At 31.4% G+C, this 24843-nt stretch overlaps 1 protein-coding gene across 1 annotated transcript in view; it reads left to right on the plus strand.

Moving 5' to 3' along the window:
* The first annotated feature begins 4999 nt into the window (after positions 1-4999).
* The window catches only part of LOC129220156 (meiotic recombination protein DMC1/LIM15 homolog), a 33156-nt gene continuing 13312 nt past the window's right edge, over positions 5000-24843 (plus strand). The window contains exons 1-6 of the mRNA XM_054854510.1: positions 5000-5059; positions 10977-11021; positions 11265-11315; positions 13396-13491; positions 16658-16740; positions 16870-16964. Of these exons, the coding sequence (XP_054710485.1) occupies positions 5000-5059; positions 10977-11021; positions 11265-11315; positions 13396-13491; positions 16658-16740; positions 16870-16964 (430 nt within the window). The remainder of the gene's footprint in view (positions 5060-10976; positions 11022-11264; positions 11316-13395; positions 13492-16657; positions 16741-16869; positions 16965-24843) is intronic.

The raw sequence follows: 24843 nt of genomic DNA on the forward strand, positions 1-24843 counted from the left end.
TATCAATTGTTTGAGAAAAGCTATTTTTCCACTAGAGTACGATGGTCAAGAATCTGATTAAAAAGTAATAATAATATTAATATTAATAATTATAAATTGACTAGGACCAGCCTAGCTGAGCCCAGAGCCTGTTGCTGGTCGTCACTTTTGTATTTTTATTTTTTCTTCTTTTCGGTAAAATAAATACTAGCTAAAAATATCTATTATTGCTCTGCAGGTATATGTGTTAGCAAGTCTTTCCATATCTGTAAACTAATTTTAAGATGTATTTTGATGTTATTTGAGTTTCATGTATTAAAAATGCCTGAATATAATTCTAGAAGTATAAGTGGGGCTGAATGGACCACTATATCATAGTTATGAATGGACCACCCCCCCCCCCCCAAAAAAAGAGGTTTTTTTTTTCTGATTTTTTCTTTAATATGAAGCATAACTGGCTGTCATAGATTTAGATTACTGTCTTGTTAGAATAGGTTTATAATAATTTCTAAAATTTGTACATTTTAGCCCTAAGAAAGATTAGCTATTAAATTCTATAAATGATTAAGATGAACTGTCCCATTATTGACCCCACCTGCCAGTACTTCATCATTTGAATTTAATATGAGTGATTCCATCCAGTATTCAATGAATGAATTATAGTGGAAGAGTGCTTTTGCTTTGTTGATTTTATAGGGTTTTTTCTATGGTCCTATTGTTTGCTTTTGTAGAATGGTGTATATTTAAATCAAACATTTAAAAAAATTCCTCCATATAAAAATCTAGGTTCTTATTTATTCTTATTTATTATTAATAATATTGAATTTTAAAGCAATAATATTGAATTTTAGAAGCAATTAAAATTTTAATTATCAAAAAGAAAATAAATAAATAAATAAATAAAAATTAAAAGTAAGTGTAGTGAAATTAGCAAACATTTTTTGCTTGTGTTTTTATTATTCATGAGAATTTTTCAAAAGATTAACTCCACATGTTTTCATTGAATTCATTTAGTGGCCCATTCATTACCTTCAATGGTCCATTTTGCCCCATGGGTGAGAATGAATGAGCCAAATTTCTATGTTTATATTTTCTATTATCATTCCTTATAGACATATTCTAATCAAAGTTTTATGACTTTTTTATACAACCAAATAAGTAAAGTAACTAAGGAGCAAGCAATTTTGAGCTAAAAAAAATATTAGAAAACTTACAAAAATAAAACCAAAAATCGACCCGTTCATTACCACTCTCCCCTATACATGGCTCATAGTCCTCCTATATCTCCTATATTTCCTATATTTTCACAATTTGTCTGATATTCTCCTATATTTCCTATATTTTCTCACTAACTCCTATATTTTCTTTGTTGGATGTTAAATGCTACCCAAAAATGCAGAAACCTTTAATCTATTTTTTTTCTTCTTTCTCCTCTGCACTTTGCACCCTTACATCTTTAAGGTTGGCATATGTTTTACACTTCTATTTGATTATTTTTATGATACATACAAAATATAGATGGCTTCACTTGACACTTTTAACTTGTTTTCAATTATTTCTTTTTCTTTTAATGAGTTAACTTTGTAAGTTTAATAGTATAACTTGTTAACTTTAAGTGTGCTGCTGTAAAGATTTTGAAAGCTTTTGATTTTGTCACATATAATCTTACATGTAGTTCAAATGACCGATTGTAGCTCAAACGATTGTTTTTTTAAAATGCCGTGTACACATTTTGGTACCAATTCAACTTTGAGTACTTCAAATGTTTCAAAGCTTGTAGCTCACTAAAAAATGTAACTATCTCGATGAAATAAGTGTCATTTTGTAGGATTTCGTCTGCTGTTTTCAAATCTGTAATCATAGAGAAACATTCCTATATTTTTGCATTTTGTGTGTAGATTTTCCAAAAATTTCAGAAATCGGTCCTCATCCCAGAAATTTGTTTTTATTTGCTCGTTTTTTCCATCTACTCTGTTACGGATACAAATTGCAGAGGATGATGGATAGTTCTATGCTCCACTTGGGCTCTTCTAACACCCCTTTCGTTTGGCAGATTAGGTCAAATTCAAACTTGATACATCTGTATATACATATAGATACACACATTAACTGTAAGATATGGATAATATCATTAGAGTGAGTGACGGGTAATTGAATTGGCCACTTTAATTAATCAATTCGTCAAAAAAGAAACGAAATCCTGTTTTAACATTAAAAAATTGCAGAATATTTGAATCAAACATACCGCTTAAATGAATCAAGCTTATGAGACTGACCATTTTTCTCTCTCTCTGATGAACGTGATGCATTAGAACAGTCTTTTTACTTTCTTCTATATCTAATATATAGAAGAAAATATTGAATTCGTGCAAATTTTCGAATTTCGAATTTTGACGGATTCGAACGTTTTGAGGTGTGCTGAGTCCATTTCGACTAATTTTGGAAACTGTCTGTCTGTCTGTGTGTATGTGTGTCATGTCTGTGTAGGACCAGTTTTTTGTGGCCGCTCTACCGCAAAAACTACCGCATGAAATCGAACGAAATTTGGTACACATATGTGCCCCTATGTGAACTTGTGCCCATTGGTTTTTGACACGAATTCCTCCAAGGGGGGTAGAGCAATGGGACATTTTTTGAGTTTTGCTCGATTGCTATTCCCCAGGAAGTAACTGGCGGAATCAGACAAAATTTGGTCCATATGTTGTCCCTAACAGGTACAGATCCTGATTCAATTTTGGTGTCAATAGCTCAAACGGGGGTTGAGCTATAGAACGTTTTTTGCCGTCAATTGTGACTGCTGTATCTCAATAAATAATGAACGTAATCAAACAAAAATTTATCGACAAGTAGCCCTTAGAGGGTATAAGAAATGATTCTATTTTGGTGTCAACAGCTAAAAAGGGGGTGGCGCAGTCGAACGTTCTTTTTTTTCCATTGTGAGTGCCATATCTCAAGAAGTAATGCTACGTTCTGGATGAAATTTGGAATAAATATGAATCCATATGTAAACAGGCGTTTGTTTAATTTTGGCGCCAATCGCTCCAGGGGTGGGGGCTGATTTTTTTTTATTTGTGTGAATAAAAATAGCTTTTTAATTGCAACAATAAGAAAGATAAATCGTAACAGACTGTCGTCTGCGTTCAGCTCGTGCTTTTAATTGCATGGAAATGATCCGAAATATTATCTCAATGATTTAAAATTTTTAACTGTTGCCATCTTGTGTCTGTTAACAGATAAATGTTTGTAGTTATTTTCAGCAAGGCTTTAAAAATAATTTTCAATTTTCATTCTTTGCTTTGCTTTTGAGATAAATCAGGAATTGGGATGGTCATCAAGTTTTGGCATGTGTAATTTTGTTTTCGTTGGGAATATTGCTCCATGGGTGAGTTAGGCATGGGGAGGGATCAGAATTATGAGAAAGATATAGAAGAAAGTTTCGTGATGGCCACAACATACTAGTTTCTTTGATTTTGTTAAGTAAAATAAGTTTTTTTTTAAATAGTGAAACAAATGGGAGGCAGAATGTTGCACCCTTTTTGTAACGATTGTCTTGAAACATGGAGTCGACGGGACTTTTCATCGTTAGTGTTAGCATTGAAATGATGAGGTACCAATACCGAGGACTATGGGTAGATTGATGACATTGAAAAAAGAATGTCTACATTAATTATTACCTAGTTTTAGCAATCAATGAGAGATGCATTTTTCGAAGCATGTGAGTTAAAATCTAAATTTTGTAATTGCTTTTTCATACTGTTTTGTGATTAAATTCTTAAAATAATCAGAGAATGGATATTTTGTGTGCGAGGTATACTTCTAATGATTTCTTGTTTGACCAAAAATTTAATTAAGTTCTCTGAAATTGTATGTAGAATTCCATGTTTAAAAGAAAAAGAAAAACACACACGCACGCACAATTTTTCTTAATTGAATTAAAATTGTCTTAAACAAACATGATTCATTTTAGCAACGGTAGGTACAAAAATTCATTTGCTCTCACATCTGTGACTCGTGCAAAATAGAATCATATTGATACTGGCGCTCTCTTTTTTTATAGTGTTCCAAACATATTAGATGCTATACTTTTTCGAAATTCCTATATATTTTTCTACAAAACTCCTATATTTTTCCTTTTAAACTCCTATATTTTTCCTCTTAAACTCCTATATTTTTCCTCTTAAACTCCTATATATTTTGCTATTAAACTCCTATATTTTTCCTTTTAAACTCCTATATATTTTTTCCCACTTGCTATGAGCCCTGCCTATAGTAAAAATTCTGACAAAGTAGCGACCAAAACCAAGTGGATGGTGTCATAAATCCTTCTTGCATTTCATCCCATATTCTCAAGGTAATAATTTCTGAAAACATAAAGTACAAAATAGGCTTCTCTCTCTGATAAACGTTTTAAAGAACAACATTCTTTTTTAACTTTTTAACTTGCTGGTTTGCAGGCAGTTCACAGTGGCAAGACAATGAAAAAAAAAATCAGATTGACATGGGAAAAGTTTAAGGAGGGAAAGTTAATTTTAGTCTTTTTGTATGGTCAAGAAAAGACTGAGTTGGATGGGGACATATCAATCAGAATTAAATCTTGTGTTCTGAAAAGATTGCATCAATTTTTGATTTCATGTGTCCCTTTTAAAAAGGGAACAGTTCCAATTTTAATTAAGTATTTTTTTAAATTATCAATCAAAAATCATTTTAAGTGCACTATTAAAATTGCTATTAACTACCAAAACAAAATAGTAAAAGATGAGACTGGTAATGTTTTCTAAACTTTTGAAAGTTTTTTTTTTTTTTCAAAAAAAAGAGAAGTTACCATTCCAAATTATACCATTCATTGTACCATTCGGCACTTCATAGTGTGCACTAGAATACTGAAGACGGCACTAAGAGAAACAGATTGCATGAAGATATGACTAATTAGTATTGACATTAGAGTGTAGTAGAACTTCTCATATCTTACTTCTTTTTACTTAAATATTTTTGTTTTGAATTCAGGTTTCTTTGGCTTTTTATGATGGCACGTAAAGAACAAACCCTTGAGGATGATGAAGATCTGCTTTTGGATGAGGATGTAAGAACAAAAGATATCATAAATAAAATAAACGTTTGATGCATTTTAATAATTCTCTGATGTTGAATTTGATTATACAAGGTGTCAGCTAAGCAATTGTTGTTAGTCTTTTGGGGAAAAAGGGTAGTAGAGTATGGCTTATAGATACAAGCAATAAGTTCATGAAATAGAAAAGGAGGGAGGGATGTTTGCATAATCTCAATAATCTCAATGTATAAAAATCAATGTCCTGAGAAAACATATATATGTGTATATATATATATATATATATATATATATATATATATATATATATATATATATATATATATATATATATATATATATATCAACACACAGCCAATTCCGCTGAAGCCTCAGACTTGAAATTTGGTAGGCATGTCCACATGATTACAAAAGTATCCACTAAGAAAGGATTTTTAGAAATATCAATTAGTTCAGGAGAAATTAATTAAAACCCCTTAATATCTGTGAAATTAAAACCTGCAATTGAAATTTAAATCCCTTATTTTCAGAGGCTTTCCTCCATTCAAATCATTATTCAGTACTTCATCTCAACTTTTGGTCGTAGCGAACTATAAATTTGATATTGTTTTTGTTTCTCACGTGATTCTTCGAGGCTTTTCTCAAGTCAAATCATAATGTTTCTGTCTTTTGCTTTCGTTTTTTCAAAACTAGAAACAAAGTTTTTAAGAACATCATCACAGGCGGACTATCCTTTTGAATTTAGAAGAGTGCAGTTTCCTGTTAAAGTTTGCTTTGCAATAACCATTAATAAGTCACAAGAACAGACATTAAAAGTAGCAGGGATCGATTTAAGAGAAGACTTTTTTTCAACACCACGGCCAATTTTATGTAGCTTGCTCCAAAGTCAGTTCATCAAACTAAAGCCCTCGATCCGTCTCTTAAGTGACGACACGCTCCGGCATCCGCCATTTTGTGTCGTTCCGCAACTTTCTCCCTACCTCAACAGTAGAAAAATACAGAGTTTCGCTCATTGAAAAGTATCTTTTTATGAACAAATGTTTACAGATTTTTAATCGTAACTTACGCAACTGACAATATACATACAAAAATGTGGAATTTTTACCTTAGTAAAATATTTTTTTTATTATTAAACCGAATATTAGTAAAAAGGTGTCTTGAAGAAATTTTCGACAATTTTTAAGAGTAATTTCTTTTTTTCCCCCATATAGACTTTCTGAGTTACAAATTACTTGAAGTGTTTTAAATATGCGTTTTATTATTAGAAAGTTGGTGCAGTAGAACCAGGGGTGGATACAGAAAAATCTCTCGGAGGGGACCCGGGAAATTGAATAGCACCTCCTCCTCCCCCCTGCCACATACGATATTTCATAACAAAGTTTTCATTACTTTATTTTAAAATGTCTTTTTTTTAAATTTTTTTCTTCGGATACCTTAAACTAATTATCCACTACTAAGTACATACATATTATGTACCAATGTACTTTGAATGTGGACGTAAAACATCTTCAACGTTTCAAGCCAATTAAATACTAAACCAAATATAATGTTACCGAAATACTATGCAATGAGCGGTTTTAGTTTCAGGAACAATGTCGTAATGATTATAGCAAGAGGGCAAGGTTATTCAATAAAAAAAATATACCCATACCTCATTTGAGTTTTTAAAATTATTTTATAGTATTTTAACTGTAAAATATTATTTAATTAAGAAAATCATAGCTATTAAACATATTAGTTTTATTGAAAAATTCAGAACAATTTCTGTGTGGATTTCAAAGCAGTTGCTGATTGTTCTTGAAGCCATTATACAGTTGAGATAACATATTCATATTACATGCCGCCTCCATTAATATCATGGTTTTCTCAAGAAACTACGATGTGATTCTTTCATTTTGCATTTTTTATAAGCTGAAAAAGAAAAAGCTATTTCGCAAAAAATAGCTTCCTGGTTAAAAATAATTCTTTTAGACACGCCTACACTTTTTTTGAAGAATGTTAGTTATTGATTCCATTAAAGAAAAATTAATGGACGAATCGCGATATTACGTTCCCTTGAATTGAAAACCAACATAATATATAATATAAATTATATATTATGTTGGTATAAATGCGTATAAATGCATTCTGCCGCTCTAGGACTCTAGTATGACTTCTTTAGCTAATAAAAATGATATTCTTCAAAATATGCTCTATATGTGTTTTGTGTTGTTCTGTTTAACTAACTATATAAAAAAATAGTGAATAAAACAGTTAAATAAATTCAGCCTTTTGGGGGGGGGGGGAGCACGGGGCTACTGCCCCCCCCTTAAATCCACTACTGAGTAGAACGGTAGTGAGCTAAATTAACCATGTCATAAATTGTTTGTAACTTGGGCAACAGTTTGAACTTATTCATGTAAAGCAGTATATTTATATTACTAATGTGTGCAGTTTTCTTATAAAAAATTTTTCATTTCTAAAAAATTGCAAAATTTCTTTTTGTCTTAACTAAGCAGAACTCTTTCATGTTTTTTTTTTTTTTTTACATTCATTTAACCAACACTTTCATGTTTCTCATGACGATTTTACATTAAAAAATGCTTTTCATTTAAACCAGATTTTTTAGGATACTACTAGTTCTTAAAAATTCAAACTGATAATGAAATATTTCAACCAGTTTTAAATCAATATAAAACGAAATAATAATTGAATTATTTGATACCAATAGGAATTCAAATAGAAGAGTGCAGATTACATCTGTGACGAACTGTTATAAATAGCAATAATGAATTTATAAATTAACAGATACTGGGATAAATCATATATATATATATATATATCAATTATTAAAAAGGTTTGCACATCAAAGTAAAAATTAAACGAAAACAGATATTTTACGGGCAAAAAAAAAAAAAAAAATTCTTCACATAATTATATAACTTGGCTTGAGTTACCTGTTACTATAATTTCAAAGAAGCTTAATTTTGTAATGAATAATTTCATACTTTTAATATCTTAGTTTTCATGCGCAAAATAGATCAATAATTAACTTGGCAACACACTGAAACTCATTGCTATGGCACAATTAAAAGCAAAATGATGTGTTCTTAAAATAATTTTGCTACAGTTATTGAGACATTTTGAAACTAACTAAACAATAGAAAATTTACATTAAAAATAAATAAAATAATTAGTATATTTAAATTTTGTCGGCTTTGTTATCTTAATCTCATAAAAATCAGTTTTAAAAACAGGGCAAATATTTTACTTCTGTTAGCAATTTATTAGGTGCTGTTACATAGTTGAGCTTTACAATATACGAAGGAACTATTTATGATGATTTTAGTGAATGTCCTTATTATCCCATGAAAATTAACAAACCATCAGACAGTTTCATGAAAAGTAAAAATATTGCAATTTCAACAAGAGTTTCAAAAAGTATCTGAAATTGCACAGCAGTAATTGATAAAAACATTTAAAATACATAAATAATCTTTTAATGCATTTCGATATAGTAATTTTGAATTGTTAGAACATCTTAATGCACTACACCAAGGCATCTTCACGTTAAAGATAGTGTTTAATGAAAAATATGAATAGCAAAGAGAAAATATCTAGTATTCCGCACAGTGAAATCACACAGGCAACGACACAAAATGGCGGACTGAACCCACGTGACTGCTCGCCTCCAATCGCAGTCGAAAGCGACGCGCAGTTCATGGATCAAAGTGTGTCGCCACTTAAGAGAAAGATCCAGGGCTTTACATCAAACAGCTTAATAATTTTAGCACCAGAAAAAAAAAACTAAAAATATTGTATACAAAGAAGTTCTTGCTTAAACATAGGTATAACAAAAAAATGTGGATGGCCTGTGTTTGCAAAGATAATCAATACTTTAAAAGGATCGTTAATAACAGTTAAAGATCGGTTAATGACAAGGGCATATATATAAGGAGTCCAGGGGCCCCGGGATCCTCCCAAAAGTAGAAAAAATTATAGGTAACAAGTAATTATTACACTGGATTTTCGAAACTAGGTGCACCAAGCACTGTTAACCCCTGTTAATTCCATTACCCGAGCAATGCCGGGTACGGGAATGCTAGTAATTTATAAAAGTGGAAACATGTTAGTGTAGAAATTATAGACTGCTCTCTATGTTTTACTGCCCTGTGTTGCCTCTTGACTACACTGCTGCAGCTAAACAATGTTTGCCATATTTTGCAATGGAAAATTTAATTTTGAGGCCAGATTTCTAAAAATGGAAACTAAAATTGTCACCTAAAAACTTTGGAACTTATTTGCTCCTTTCTGTTTTAGTTTATTGCCTTTTATACTTCACACTAATGAGGCTATAGGATTCTGATCCAAATAATGCAAAAAAAAAAAAAAAAAAAATATGATTGTCATCTGATGCTATAAATTTGTCCATCTTTAATTTTTAAATTAGTCAATTTTGGCTGAAATGTTGTTTTCCTTATATTTTTGAAAGAGAACTTTTAAAATAGATATTTGCCTCGTGCTATCCTTTTTTTTCTACTCAATAGAATTTTTTAAAAACTTTGATTTATTCAAAATACCTAGATATTTCATTTTTTATGTCTAGAAAATGCTGATCTGGGCCCCTTTCTAACACCTAGATTTAAATTATTTTTTCTAACACTGCAGCTATGACACTTTTGTTTCTGTGTGGCTAAGTATAAACATAAGTTTCTTTCAAAGCAAGAAATTGTTTTTTCTTTTATCTGGTGCTGTTCACCATCCAATGTGGATGGTGAACGCTATTTATTTATTTATTGATTTTTTTAAAATCAAATTCATTTGATTGAAAAGAATAGCAAGGAACGAAGGTTATTTGTATATTAATTCTAAAATATACACAAAAGGAAAAGCATTGTACAGGACTCCATTTTACCCTCTCAAAGTACCATCCCAGAATTTGATGTTCTTAAAGGGTCTTTAAATTTTTAGGAAGTAAGAGAAAATTTCCCAAGCAAAAACACAAAAATTTGGTGAACCATTGTGTTGTCTTGCTGAAAAATTAGTAAATTAAGTATTTGATGATACAGTTCCTTTCGAATAGAAAGTTAATACAGCTGAAATATTTAAAGAAACAAATTGCAGTTCCCGGGGGTTGGTGAGGGTCAATGAGTAGGGGGGGGGGGTGCCAGTAGGGCCTAAATTACTAAAAGTGAGATTCTAGTCCCACAATGATTAGGAGACCCCCTGAAGGCTCTGTAGCAGAATACAGTGGTTGATTTAGAAGTTTAGGGGCCCTTTATCTATCACAGAACTAAATAAATCATTTATCATGTACTTATGCATTAATGAATGTCCTTAGGGGCCTTTCTTAATTTTGACATGGTAAATTCAGAATGACTAAAAATTCTCCTTTAAGAAAGTTTTTTCCTGTTAACAAGTCATTATTATTTAACTATTGTTCGAAAAATACATGCATTTTTTGAATTGTTGTAATGCTATGCATAATTCTTTAAGTAATTGGGGCCCCTTAGAAAGAGGGGCCAGACTCCCAGGCCTAGTGTGCGGTACTCAGACCCTAAGTACCTCTTGAGCCCCCTTGCAATGAAAACTTATTTTGTGGCTAAGCAGCTCTAGTTCACAATTTAGTTATTTTTACAGCATAACATTTGTTTTAAACTTTTTAAATAGATTATATAACTGTTATAGTGCAAAAATTTATTAATTTGGCCATTTTATTTCATTCTTCACTCAGTTTGCAGCGCATGAGTTATTATTGATATTTTTAACATAATTTGTACAAGATACTTACGAATTCAAAAGAAAAACTAACAGGGTGTGTGACTTATAAAAACATGGAATTATTTTTTACTTTTATCCACCCTAATAGTATATATTGGAATGTTGTCTGCAATTCAGTTACAGTTTGATTATATTTAGATGCATAAATTATTTTGAATTATTATTTTTTCAGGAATCACTCTTTCAAGACGTTGATATTCTTCAAAATCATGGCATAGTGAGTTCTCTGTTACATTTTATTCTACTTTGATGGTTTTTAATATTTTAATCTTTCTTTTTAAACAGGACATTAAATTTATATTTTTACAGTTATTTTAATTCTTTTGAAATCAATAACTAAGCTGCAGATTATTTAAATAAGCCTATTTATATTAACGATCATGCAGTATTGCTGTCTTTCAGCTTTTGAGTTAATTGTTATGTTAAGGCAAGCTTATAAAATTGTTTTATTTTTTTGCAGAACGTTGCTGACATCAAGAAGTTGAAAACTTCTGGAATATTTACAATTAAGGTATAATTAAAGTCTTTATATTTATTTTTACGCTTACACATAACTTTTGAAAATTGATGTTATATGTTTTCTGAATGTTAACAGATAATGTGAGAATCAGTATATTTAAGGAACAGGTTAGAAAATAAATTGTAAATTGCTGTATTAAGTTAATAGCTGTATTAAGAGTAATGATATCCTTATTCTTTGTATAGCAATGAAACTATGTGAAATGAACTGGCAAGTTAAACTTTATTTATCAATGATTAAGTGTCTTATTTGGGCAGGGAGGGGGAGGACTAAAATGAGTGAATTAGAAGTGCACTATCTCACAAATAACTAAAAATCACTACTGATATTCCTTTTATGCAGAGCATAAATTTCACAATTCATGAATTACAGATTTGCATTTTTTGCTGCACTAAACTCTAAAAATACTCAAGTGAAAAATCAGCAAAATGTCATTTAGTACATGTGTGCACTAAACTATTTGCATTCAATGTAACCTTTTATTTTAATTTTTACGTCACTGAATGTGCAACTTACTCTGTTTTAAGTTCTTGGTTTTTTCAAAAAAAAAAAAAAACTTTAAAATATGTTCTCTAGCTTTTAACACTTGTTCAAATAACGAAAGAAATGCTTTAAAAAATCACATTTCAAATTATATTATTAATTAGAATTAAAAAAATCATATTTTGAAGTTCAAGCATCATTTATGACTGACAAAAAAAAAATCTTTTGACAGCATTGGTCTTTAACAAAAAATAAGAAGCAATGTGCAGCCAAATATCCTTAAACATTTGTAAATATTTAAAAATCTTTACAGTTTAAGTAATAAAATTTCCTTCATTATAGACTAACAACCAACCGGGATTCTCCAGTCTACAGAACCATAAAACATTCTACATTTAATAATGCATAGTAATGAAAAAGACCTATTTTTTTTTCAATCAGATTACTACTGCTATGTACAAGTTTAAAACTGATTTACTAGCATTTTCTGTGAGTATTATCTTTATTATTGGTAAGGTTACAAGTTTGTCAATCTGTGAATCTCTGCAACCCTTTCCTTCCAATTTTTGTCTCTTTTTTTCTGTGGAAAACTTTCAACCCTATTTTTTAGTTACAGCAAAGCTTAAATTTGTTCTCATAGTATTTTAGACCACTAACTAGCTGTGTCACCTGCCTTTGCACGGTGTACCTCAAAATAAAATTTATGTCAAGTGACGGATGTTCAACAATCAGGCTTGGACCAAAAAAAAAAAAAAAAAAAAGAAGAAAAGCCTAAAAATTTCCCGATAGATTGTTTAAAAATAACCAAAGAAATTTTTTTAAATCTCCCAAATACAGTAAAACCCTCAAAGCAAAAGCAATAATTTTATTTGTTCACAGTCGAGAAAAAAATAGAAACAGATTTTTCTTTTCAATGATTTTATTCACACTAATTAAAACTGAGCTAGCGGCTGATGATAAACTTCCGATTTAAAATTGATTTTCCTTTACTTAAAATTTCCTTTAAATTTTCTGTTGGTGGTTTTAAGGATTTAGTGGTTTGAATTCCAGAGAAAAAAAAAAATCTTCCAAAGAGGTATTTTTCACTTGCTTTCAAATGACTCTAAATATGAATTAATTGGATAATTATTTCAGGTAGAAAGAGCCATTTAATGCGATTTTCCTTTTCTAAAATTAAAATCTGAATGGTTAGGTACTTTTTTATCATTTAAAATCCCCTTTATATTCCTTCTCGGGTGCCCAAGCACCTCTGTGCCAAATTTGGTCGAGATCCAACTTAAACTGGATTTGAAAAGGGAACATACACACATATATACATACATACATACACATATATTCTCTGTTTTATTTTTATAGATTTGGACATTTTACTGAATGGCAACATGTGATATTCAAACTAGAGCATCTACTAACATTTCATAAAAGAATACAAATTGTATTTCCTTTTCAAAGTCTGTGTTCCTACTAAATATATGAACATTTTAGATAAATGAACATGCCCATTTATATGTACATGGTTTTTTTTCATGAATTGATCATTAAAGCAACTTTTAGCTAAAATGTAACAAGTTAACTTTATTTTTCATAGGGCCTTCAAATGACCACGAAAAAGAAGCTTAATAACATTAAAGGTTTATCAGAAAACAAAGTAGACAAAATAAGAGAAGCTCTTTCTAAGCTTGATGTAAGTGTGCATTTCATATATATAGATATATTTTAATAGAAAGCACTATTTATTTATTTTTTTGAGGATCCACTCAAAAATATGTATTAATAAGAAAAATGTATAACAGCATTCTATATTAGTCATTTTAAGTGAGTTCATTTATGTACTTTATGTTTTCTAAAACATTACATACATAAATATTAATGTATAGAATGTTATTAAAATATTATGCACTATATTTTGCAAGTATATCAGCAATTCTCAACCTCTGGTCCAGCTGACTGGCACCAGTCTGCAGAAAAATTTGACTGGTCTTTAGAGATCCTTACCTGTTTGTGTTAAAAAAATTCTAATCCTCAAATTAGAGTAAATAAATAAATAACATATTATAGTGAATAAATAAATACTTGAAGAAATAATTAAATAAATAAAATAATATAATGAATAAATAAAGTAAATACTTAATGAAATGATTAAACAAATTGAATAAATAAACACAAAATCAATAAATAAAAGTAAAACATATTGTATGATTCCTTTACGTTAATTTTGTGATTAGTTTTCATAATTTTCTGGGATTTTTTCAATGGCTCAATTGCATGTATGGAATAATCACGATATAATCAATCACTTATCTTAACTTTAATTTGAAGTCAATTACAATAAAGATTTTGGAATGAGCTTGTGTAGCTAAAATTTTAAAGCTTAAAGTTTTTTTTATTAAAGGAACCCCTTCTCGGTCCATGAATTTTTTTTTACACACCTTTATGAGTCCAATCTCAAAATTCATGTAAAAGATGTCATATAGGATGTTATTTTATAGGATATTCTAGTAAGGAACATTTTGTTTTAACGTGAACGCCCAAAAGTCTCTGGGGATCGGTAAAGTATTTCTGCCAACCAGGGCTGGTCTACCAAACCATCGTCCTTGAACTAAAGAAGGATCGGTGAGTCAGCCTTGGCCTGCAAAAGGCTTTTGTGCTTTTGAAGAAGAAAATTGTCTCTTTTATCTATATGCTATTTTATTGTTTTGATTGCTCTCAATGTTATGTTGCTAATCTGAAAAAATGTACAAATTTTTTGTACTTTAAAAAAAAAAAAAATGGTGAGCCATGCCAAAAGAAAAGTAATGGTATTATTGTTTGGTAAATCTGTTATCTTAAGGCATTTTCATTGATCACATTTAGTATGTTATTTTGTTTAGACAGATATTTAGAATAATGTATATTTTAACCATAAAGATGTTAAAGATATTATTAATGATATAATGCAATTGAAGGGCTCGGGGCAAGAATGTGATCTGCCACATGATGTAAATTTTTCAAAGGCCTTATACATTCTATATTCTGAAATACTAAAACCAGATATGTTTTTCTTCAAATGACATAATCCATCGTCATGCTTATTTCAATTTTAGTTATGAGAAACAAAATTTTGATCGAAAAGTCACTCCTTGTGACTTGTCACATTTCTGTCCCAACCCTTCAATTGAAATAATCCTGTCTGTTTCAACCATCTCAGTACACTTGTATTTTAAAATGGTCATTCTTTATGTTATGATCATGTGGTTAATACTATCAATATTAGAATCAATTCGTTAGTTTTTGGAAAAAAAATGTCTTTTTGTGTTCAAAGCATGCTGCGTTATGTGGAAAAAGGAAGACATTTTCATTAAAAAATTGAATTTCACATGTACCTATATTGGATTTGATTATAGTGAATTACAATTTAGTAAAACTGTTTCTGCATCCTACATTTTTATGAAGCTCAAAATTTTCTGATAATTTTCGATTGGGAGAACATGCTGAAACATTAAGCCCGATACAACATTTCTTGCAAATATTATCTGTGTAAACATGAACTCAAACACTGAGCAAAGGTTACAAAAAAGGTATGACTTCACTTGCAGTTTGCACTGCATTGTTAAACTTCAGGCCATTGCTTTGATTTTTCTTTTCCTAGGAGTATTTGTAAATATTCTTCTGCCCATGACCATGACTTTCAGGAAGCTTTGGAAAAATTTTCATTCTCTACTAAATGATTTTCCCTACTTTTTTTTTCTAATGTCTGGAAGCAGTCCAATTTTTTCTTAGCTGTGTTCGAGCTCCATCACTTATTGAATTTTTAATTGAAGCAAAAATATGCTTAAGTGCTTATTTGCTTCTGACAATGACTTTGCAAAAGCATTCACATTTTGAAACTTTTGGCTTGATTTTTTTAATGAAATTTTCATTCCTGTTTTCATTAACATTTTATTTTCTCCTTTGTTATTTATTTATTTTTTGTTGCATTTTGTAAATGTAAATGTCAAATGATGAAGTTTTCTAATCAGCACTGTTTAGTTTTTATTCTCTAATTTTCTCATTGATAAATATATACTTAGAAACTGTTTCCTTAACTTAGTTTTGCTTTTGTTTTTGTCACACAACTCCATTTTTGTGCTATAAAGAAGAGATTTGTTTCATCTCTGATACACAATTAGATTTTGTAATTAATTTTATCCTGATCTCCTACATATATGTAGGATATTTAACCAGGGGTGTCCTGCCCATCCCCCCAATAGCAAGGATGCAGCCCCCAAATACCACACAGACCCCCAAATTTGGGAATTTTCCCCAGAAAAGAAAAATTGCACCTTAAACAGTCTTCCTAAAAATCTCTTGGGCAGTCTGTGCCACGATCCTACCCCTCCTAGGTGGGCACTCTAGATTTGACTGTGAGCATCAGCACTTGTATGTAGGCACTAAATGTTGCTTCAGTGTCAGTGAAGAGCAAACTAGATTCAAAAGTATTGGAATTTGTTGTTCTGGAGCAAGAACGCTGTTGAAGGTTTTCTGTGTTTTATGTATCTTCTCATTCATTTTTAAATGTGTTAATGTGTTAAACTTAAACTGACTTTTTATTGATATCTTTTGATGCAGAGCCTGAGTTGTACTTGTATATTTTGTTTAACTTGTCTTGAGTTTAGCTGCAGTTAACATTAGTTTTAAAGTTGAAATCAATTTGCAGAATTTATCAGTTCTGTCAGTGTTTGAGTGATTTTTTATTATAGATTAGATATGCGTATGCACACTCATGCATTCGTGTGTCAACAATTTATATAAAAGCAACAATTTTGGTATGTGCAACAATCATATGTGTTTTGATGTTCATGAAATTGACTGCTTTTGTAATTTATTTTCAGAGTAACATATTCATGACAGCTTTAGATCTATGTGAAAAGCGAAAATTTGTTTTTAGAATTGGTACCGGGAGTGAAGAACTTAAGTAAGTTCAATTTGCAATGCATTATGATACTTTTCTATTGTTCACCTTTTGAAAACCTTTATCAAGTGCTTATTAATTAAATAGCCAACTGATTCCACTATATGCATTTTGATTATTTTTCTTTAACAGTAAGCTGTTGGGTGGTGGTATTGAAAGCATGGCCATTACAGAAGTATTTGGTGAATTTAGAACCGGGAAAACACAGCTCTCTCATACTTTATGTGGTTTGTTAATTTATTTTAATCTAAAACCATATTTTGTATCAATTTTCAGTTCTATGACCAACTTCTCATAAACTGCTCTTTTTTTTTGTGCTGGTAGCTCTAGTAAGTCAGGGGTGGGCACCCCCTGTTCAAGCAAGAGCTCACCCCCTAAAAATCATGAGGACCCCTCAAAGCAAGAGCCCCCCTAAAAAGAAAAAAATAATCCTCAAAACAACTGCCCTAAAAATTTCAATGGTGCAGTCTGCGCCATGACCCCTCCCCTTGGTGGGCACCCCTGACCAGGAAACATCACGATCAAGGAAATTCAAAAAAATTCCAAATTGGTGGCATTCGAAAGAGCATTGGAAAACATGTTTATGGCACAGAAACTACGTGCCCTCGTGACCACGTTATCGAAATATGACGTCTTAAAAATTGCCGAAATTTTTAGTAAAGTCGCCAAATTTAGCGAGTTTTGTTCAGAAATGGAAGGTACGGCGCAAATTCAACATCTGCATCTGACAAGACATTTCGCTTCCATATTTGGTCACCACCAAAGCGCGTGAGAAATATCGCATTAATTCTTTACTCGGGGTGACTACCATGGCGCGGGGTGTCGTGGCACAGATTGCGGCATTGAAATTTTTAGGGGCTTGTGTTCCGGGATATTAACGTGCAACTGTATAGGGGAAAACGCCACAGCCAGAAATATTTGTTTTATTTTATTGTAAAAACAATGGAATTTTTTGTTATTCTTAAGACTGTCTGTTAAAAAACTGATGTTTAAAACTTTTATGCTTCTGCGGGTGAAATATTTCCACTGAAAGAGTTTATTCGATGATGAAACTGTTTTGAAAAAAATATGATAACCGTAGAGAAACGGTAAACACACTTTAAAGTTTTTTTTTTTTTTTTTTGAAAAGTTGTACATCTGAAGTCTTCAACAGTATCTAAATACGAAGAAAACGACATTTTTAAAGATTTCAAACCATGTTCTCAAATTAAAAAAGAAACGATTTCTGTCAGTTATTTCCAGTGTGTTTTTCGTTATGTGTCTCGTTTTCAAGTTATGTGTAAACCCTCTAACAAGTCAAATAAAAAAAAACTGTATTGATTTTTATTTTGCTCGTATTTGAATTCCCTTTTAACGTGAAACATAATTCGTAAAAGTGACTTCAGTATTTTTAAAAATGACTAAATAACATGCAATATGATGTGCATTTACGTTATAGCGACTTTCAGTTGCAGTGACAGACTTTTTCGAACTACAGGGGTTGTTGTAATGAACGTCGACTATAAAATTTTTGATAAGAATCTGTTATGAAGTAATTTCCGACATCGTTAGTTTTGCTGTGCAAATTTTTGACATTTACTATCCGTTGTTTTCTTTTTTTTAATTATTATTTTTTTCGATTTTAAATTAAACATTTTCGCTAGCAGTGGTCAGACAATAAAACTTCATGAATGATAATAACTTTTGAAAAAATAAATAAGAGCTGGGATACTACAATCCATGATCATGTTCTTTCAGCATCAAAAACTATCCATTTTATTTTCAATATATAAGCTTTAATAAGCATGTTTTTTTTTACTTATTCATATTAATTCTCGTATATAATTATTAATTACTTACAACACATTTCATTACAAGAGTACAAACTTAAATTATTTAAGTAAAACACACTTGAAATGCACTTAAATTCTGAAACGCATTATTATCACGATTACAAAGTTAAATCCTACGTTCAATTTCGTTATAAAGTTGTAGCTCCTCTGGATAAAGCTCACTAGTTTCCATTTCACAGGCTTCATAGTTACTTTTTAATTTTACCCACACAAGTAAAGGGTTAATTCGAAACATCGTTTACGCGCTTTGCAGATGACCAGAAATGGAAATGAGAGTCTTGCTAGACGCAGGCGATGAAATCACGTGGTATTTTCCATTTCTTGCCAAGTCTTTAAATTTGGCGAATTTTCGTAAGATTTCGACAGACTTTGACCCCCCATATCTCAAAAACAAAAGGACGAGGGCACACAATATTTGGGTCAAATTTTTTTCTAAAGATACTCTTTCGAATGCGACCATTTTTAACTTTTTTCATGATTACTGAACTCGTGATGTTTCCTGGTGAGTAAGTGCTGCTTTACAGGGTGGTTTAGAAATTTTTTTAAATGAAAGCCTACCTAGGATCTAAATGCGGAAATGAAATTTACACAAAACTTGAAATAGTCCATTTACATATTTTTGCTTCTCATATGTTTTTATTTACTAAACTTGATGTTTACATTTAAGCATTTAAGCAGACATTATTGCTTTGCTTTAATGCACATACAGAAAGCATAAGCCTTTCATAATGTGTTAAAAATGTTAATAATATTTTTTATAATCCTTCGACTACACAAGCCTGCAAATTTAAACTTTTTGTTTGTTGCCTAACCTATTGAAATTGTTTTATGTGCTGTTGGAAGAAATTGCCATTATTTGCACACTTTTTTCTTTGTACTGAACTAGACAAAAATTTAATGTGAGTTAGCAATTTTGTTGCCAAAATTCAATAAATAAGCTTAACAGAAAGATCTTTGAGAAAAATGACTGAAATTAAAAGAAAATCTCTTTAGGATTTTAGCACCTAAAAGTCAACATAAGCATCTTTACTAATAATAAAGCTGAAAGTCTCTCTGTCTGGATATCTCTCTGTCCAGATCTCTGTCTGTCAGGATCTCTGTAATGCGCTTAGCACCTAGATCGTTCAGCCAATTTTCATGAAATTTGGCACAGAATTAGTTTGTAGCATAGGGGTGTGCACCTTGAAGCGACTTTTCGAAAATTCGATTTTGTTCTTTTTCTCTTCCAATTTTAAGAATCTTTTCCCGAGCAAAAATATCATAAGATGGATGAGTAAATTACAAAGTTATCATTACGTGAAACCGTAACATGGACAAGCCAATTGGCGAGAAATTCATTGTACATTATTTGTAAATATACAGGCGAACCAAAAGACCTTTTAATTTTCTGCTGGGGGCAAAGCCGTGCGTGTGCCACTAGTACTTAATAAAGAAAACAAAATAGATTGAATATTGGGGGGGGGTTTCAAAAATAGATCTATCCTGTTAAAAAGTTTCATACACACAAAAGTTCTTATACCTTGAGATTAATTTCTGTTGGTTTTGTACCATGTGCGTATCCAGAACCGTCGCCATAGGGAGGGTGAAGGGGGTGTCTCACCCTCCCAGTGATTTCATCCTGTCGGCAAAATCAGTTCATAAGTCGGCATTTTCAATGTTTCGGAATTTCAAAGTTTTAATTGACAGAAATTTAAAAAAAAAGTTATCATATTCATACAAAGTTATACATCTAACCTTTTCATATTTTGCGCAAGAGAAAATAATGAATGGTGTCTCCGTTTACATTCAGTTTTACATTGCTCACACTATGCCAATTGCTTAGTTTGCGACTGCTCATTTTGCCGAGACAATAAGCGTCCACTCAGAAAATTCAGCTAGAGTCGGCATTTTTTCTTTTTCAGTTGATTCTGTATTCTAAATCTTTGAGTAAAGTAGTATGTGGTTTGACCATGTGCACGTTTTCACCTTTTATTGAAAAAGGAAAAACCAAAAAACATGTATATTTTGCGTACTGACGACTATTCATCTCAAAGCCCACCTGAAAGACATAATCAATTCGCCGACTGCTAATTGCACAGTATTCTCAATTTACCGACATTTACTTGAACAAAGTATTATTTTGCCGACACTATATCCAGGGACACCCCAAACTTAAATTCTTGGGGAAAATCCTCAATTTTCCAAATGATAAAATACGGATATGCAATGCACACATGAGAAGGGACATTCAGGAATTTTAAAAAATGCAATAATGTCTTAAAACTTGCCGAATAATCAGACAAATTTGGCCGAATAAGGACTTTTATGGAGGCCACTGGGACCTCCATATGGGCGCCGCCCCTGCTCCCAATGGGCGCCGCCTTCCTGTACTCAGTCGGCAATTTCAGCTACAATCAGCAATTTTTACTTTTAGAGTGAATTCAAAGTTCACTATATCTTTGATAAAAGTTAAATGGAAGTGCATTTGGATAAATGAAAGTGCACTTTTACATTTTCTCATTTTAACAAATTTACAATGCAAATCATGAGAGTTCTAGTGAGTGTTTATATTGTAAATTTTAAAAAGATAATTCAATCTTAAAATATTATTTAGAAATATCTGCGAAGCTGTATCACACATTAAGATTACCTGTGAGCAGCTGAGATGTAAGATTCAAATATTTTTTTCAAAAATAGTTATTCAATAAACTGTATAGAAACCCACGGAAAGTCTCAGTTTAAAAACACAACTACATTAAGAAACATGATAGCTTTGGATAGTGCACAGTGGACACATTTATAAAATTGAATCATCAATAAAAAATTCACAGCAAAGTGGAGAAATGCATAGGGTGCCGAAATGATAAAAAAAAAATAAAATAGAGAGAAGGATTTTATTACAACACAAAGTCCCATTGGTATGTATTTTTAAGTGTTTGATTTTGAAACGAACTTCTGAATACACATTCAGCACCGTTTCCCCTTTTTCTAGGCTTACGGGTAAAAACCGAAATAGTATTCTACTCGCAGGGGTTATGCCTATTTGTCGACCACACAAGTTTATTGTGTAACTAAAGCAAGACATTTGTCCGCCAATTGTAACACTCAGAAATGCCGTCGCGGAGATGGCGTGGCGTAATCGCGTGTAGGGGTGACAGTAGAAACGTCAGACCTTCAGGGGTCTTTTCTGTTAAAAACCTTTCTCTGGAATCTGGAACTAGGAGCTCGAGGGAAAATTAGAGAAGAGTTGGATCAACTGTAGTTGTGTGCTTAGGACGGTCTGCTGGCCCCTGCTGTGTGAACTTTCTGCCTGAAGAAGGAAAAAGAAGGTTATTGGCGTTGGAGCCTTGAAGAGATACAAGTGCATTGAGTTTGTCCGGCTCCCGAGTTTGGCAGAAGATTTGAGTGACTATCCTGCATAGCTATTTTATTCATTATGAATTTCAAAAGAAAAAAAAAAGACTAGTTAAAGTTTTTGAACTTTATTCTCATGATGAATGAACAATAATTCTCATTGTGGCAAGTAAGGAAAAATCTGAAAAAGCATTTTACTTGAATTTGAGAGAAAAAAAAAAAGCTTATTGAAATGCAGCAGAAAAGGTATGATTATTTTAACTAATATTTTCAAAGCATTATTTTAATCTTTCCCCATTTACATAAATATATATATATCTTCCGTTAAATATTGAAAAATAAGAGTTCTAAGTAAGTTGCTGGGATGAAAAATTTTTTGTGAAAAGTTTCAAAAAAGAAAAGAAAAAGAAGGGGGGGGGGGGAGGGCAAATGAATGTTTTTTTTTTTTTTAGCTCTAAAATTTCAGAAAAAAATGCAATTTAAAAATATTATTTAGGAACATTCAAACATGTACAACATCATTAAAATTACCATTTACCAAACCAAAGACAGCTAAAATACGTTTCAAACATTTTTTCAACCAATAGAGAAAAAGAAAAGCAAGAGCGTTATAGAATTGCATAACAAGTTTCAATTAAAAAAAAAAAACGATAGGTAAATAAACATGATAGCTTCCTAAGGTACACCCGTGCAAAAATAAGGTAAATATGTTTCAAATAGAGGAAAAGATTCAAAATCTTGTCTAGAAAAGTCGCACCAATAACTCTAATGAGTGTTTAAAAAATGAGTTATAAAAAATTAAAGTAAAATGAACGTTATCAAGAGATTCAGGATTTCTGATATTTAAAAAAAGTAAAAAAAGGTATCTTATTAGGTATCTCTAAAAAATACCACCTGTATTCAAAATGTTAAACGTTTAACCCTTCCTCAAGTTAAAATATAAAAGCTTTAAATTATCTTAGTCTGTAAGTTCAAAATGTTAACAGATTTTTTTAAGGTTGCATAATTTTGTACTTTAAACAATTAAAATCATTAAAAGGAAAATTGAAAATTTCGTCGTGAAAAATTAAAACAGCTAAAATTTTTTTTAAAAAGAAAATCTGGAGGAGGATCTCCTACCTTTTTTTCTTTTAATAAATAAAATGATTTAGGGAAGTAGCTTAGGAGGGAGGACGGAGGAATCGCAGAACCTAACCATTTCCTTTTATCTTATGGTAATGAAATGTAATCTAAGTTGCGTTTTTAGAAACTTACTGCAGGAGGGTCCTATGAAATCAACGAAGATCGTCTGAAACTTCGTTTTTTGGCATTCAATTTCAGAAAGTTGTCGAAAGAGAGAGCGTCTGAACCTCGTTTACCACAAATGGCCTACAATGGCACTTTAAAGATCTCAATTTTCAAAAAAATTTCGATCGAAATCACTTTGTATCACCTTCTCCTAACATCACCAATAGTCGTTTAACGTTTAAAACTATATGTTTAGAACTACAATTCAAATAACGCTTGGGGAAACACTAGTTGATACTCCTTTCTTAAATCGTGTGGTGTATCAAAGATTCTATTTCGGAAGAGGTCCAGGTTCTTAGGTTCTTACCTCAAGGAGATTATCACATTAATTATTTTTCATTGAATTGCTAAATTGATCTCATTATAGATAATGCTAATTATTTATATCTGCTAATTATTAATTAATAGTTGTTTAAAACACCAATACACTCCTATTTGTTAAGTCTGGTTATTTTAAAAAGTGATAAATAACCTCAAAACTTATGCATGAGCTATATTCTTAACTAGAGGATAGAAATGCTGACATGTTTTCTCCTTCAGTATTTCTGAATATGGTGTTTGGGAGTTGACCTGCTAAGAACATTGTAAACACTATGGTTTGCTAAGTTGGATGAGGGGCAGGAGTGGAAGGTCTTACCTAAAAATGTTTAAAACTTAAGACCCGAAAACCATTTTTGAAAACATTACGGAACTGCTTGGGAATCGGGGGCTCGCCCCTGAAAATCTTCCGAAATTAAAAGCCGAAAAAACAAGGTTATAGGCTAAGATAAATAAATACCCTTGTGCTGAATAGTAAAGTAAGACAAAACAACGTTAGAAGAAGCACAAATTTGTAAATTACAGCAGACACAAAGCTTTTGTCGGATGTCTTTTCATCCATAAGCTCATTATTTTCTGCATTGAAAAAGGCATTTCCTGTAACGCCGAAACACGTGTCTGCTGTAATTTACAAATTTGTGCTTCTTCTAACGTTGTTTTGTCTTACTTTAAGGTTATAGGCTCTCTTAGAAGCGTAATGCCCTCGGTCCTTCTCCCTGGGCCCCTCCCCTGGCTACCCAGCTACCCAAATCCATCAAAGTTGTCTAGAGAATTTTTTTTTTCAAGACTTAAGTCCTTAAAATTTTTCTGGGGGGCAGCCCCCAAACATCATTGCAGATCGTGTAAAAATACATTTTTCGAACATCATTCGCAGAAAATTTCCGGGGAGAGTCTATGAAATCCACTCTTTTCCCACAACAATAAAAAATGTCATTCCCCTCTCCTTTCCTTAATATCACCAATAGTGGTCTATGATTGCCTTTCTGGAACTTTAATTTCACGAAATCGCCTAGGGAGTGACCCTGAGCCCCAGCGGAACCAAACATGACTTACTATCACCTGTTTCAGTTTCGAAAAATTTCCTGAGCCTAAACTCCCCCAAACATCGTCAAAGACTGTCTAAAGTTTCATTTTTAGAATCTTCAGGGGCAGAAATCTCCGAACACCACTTTTTCTAGCTTAACATTACTAGCATGATATAACTCATTTTGCAAACTATTTCTCCCACACAAAATAATTTCTCTGATTTGTATACTTAAAATCCCTATTTGTGCGCCATGGAAATGTTCAATCAGAATCAATGTACTCAGAGATACCAAAACGAATGATTACCATG

The sequence above is a fragment of the Uloborus diversus genome, chromosome 4 (genome assembly GCF_026930045.1).
Source record: "Uloborus diversus isolate 005 chromosome 4, Udiv.v.3.1, whole genome shotgun sequence".
Lineage (NCBI taxonomy): Eukaryota > Metazoa > Arthropoda > Arachnida > Araneae > Uloboridae > Uloborus > Uloborus diversus.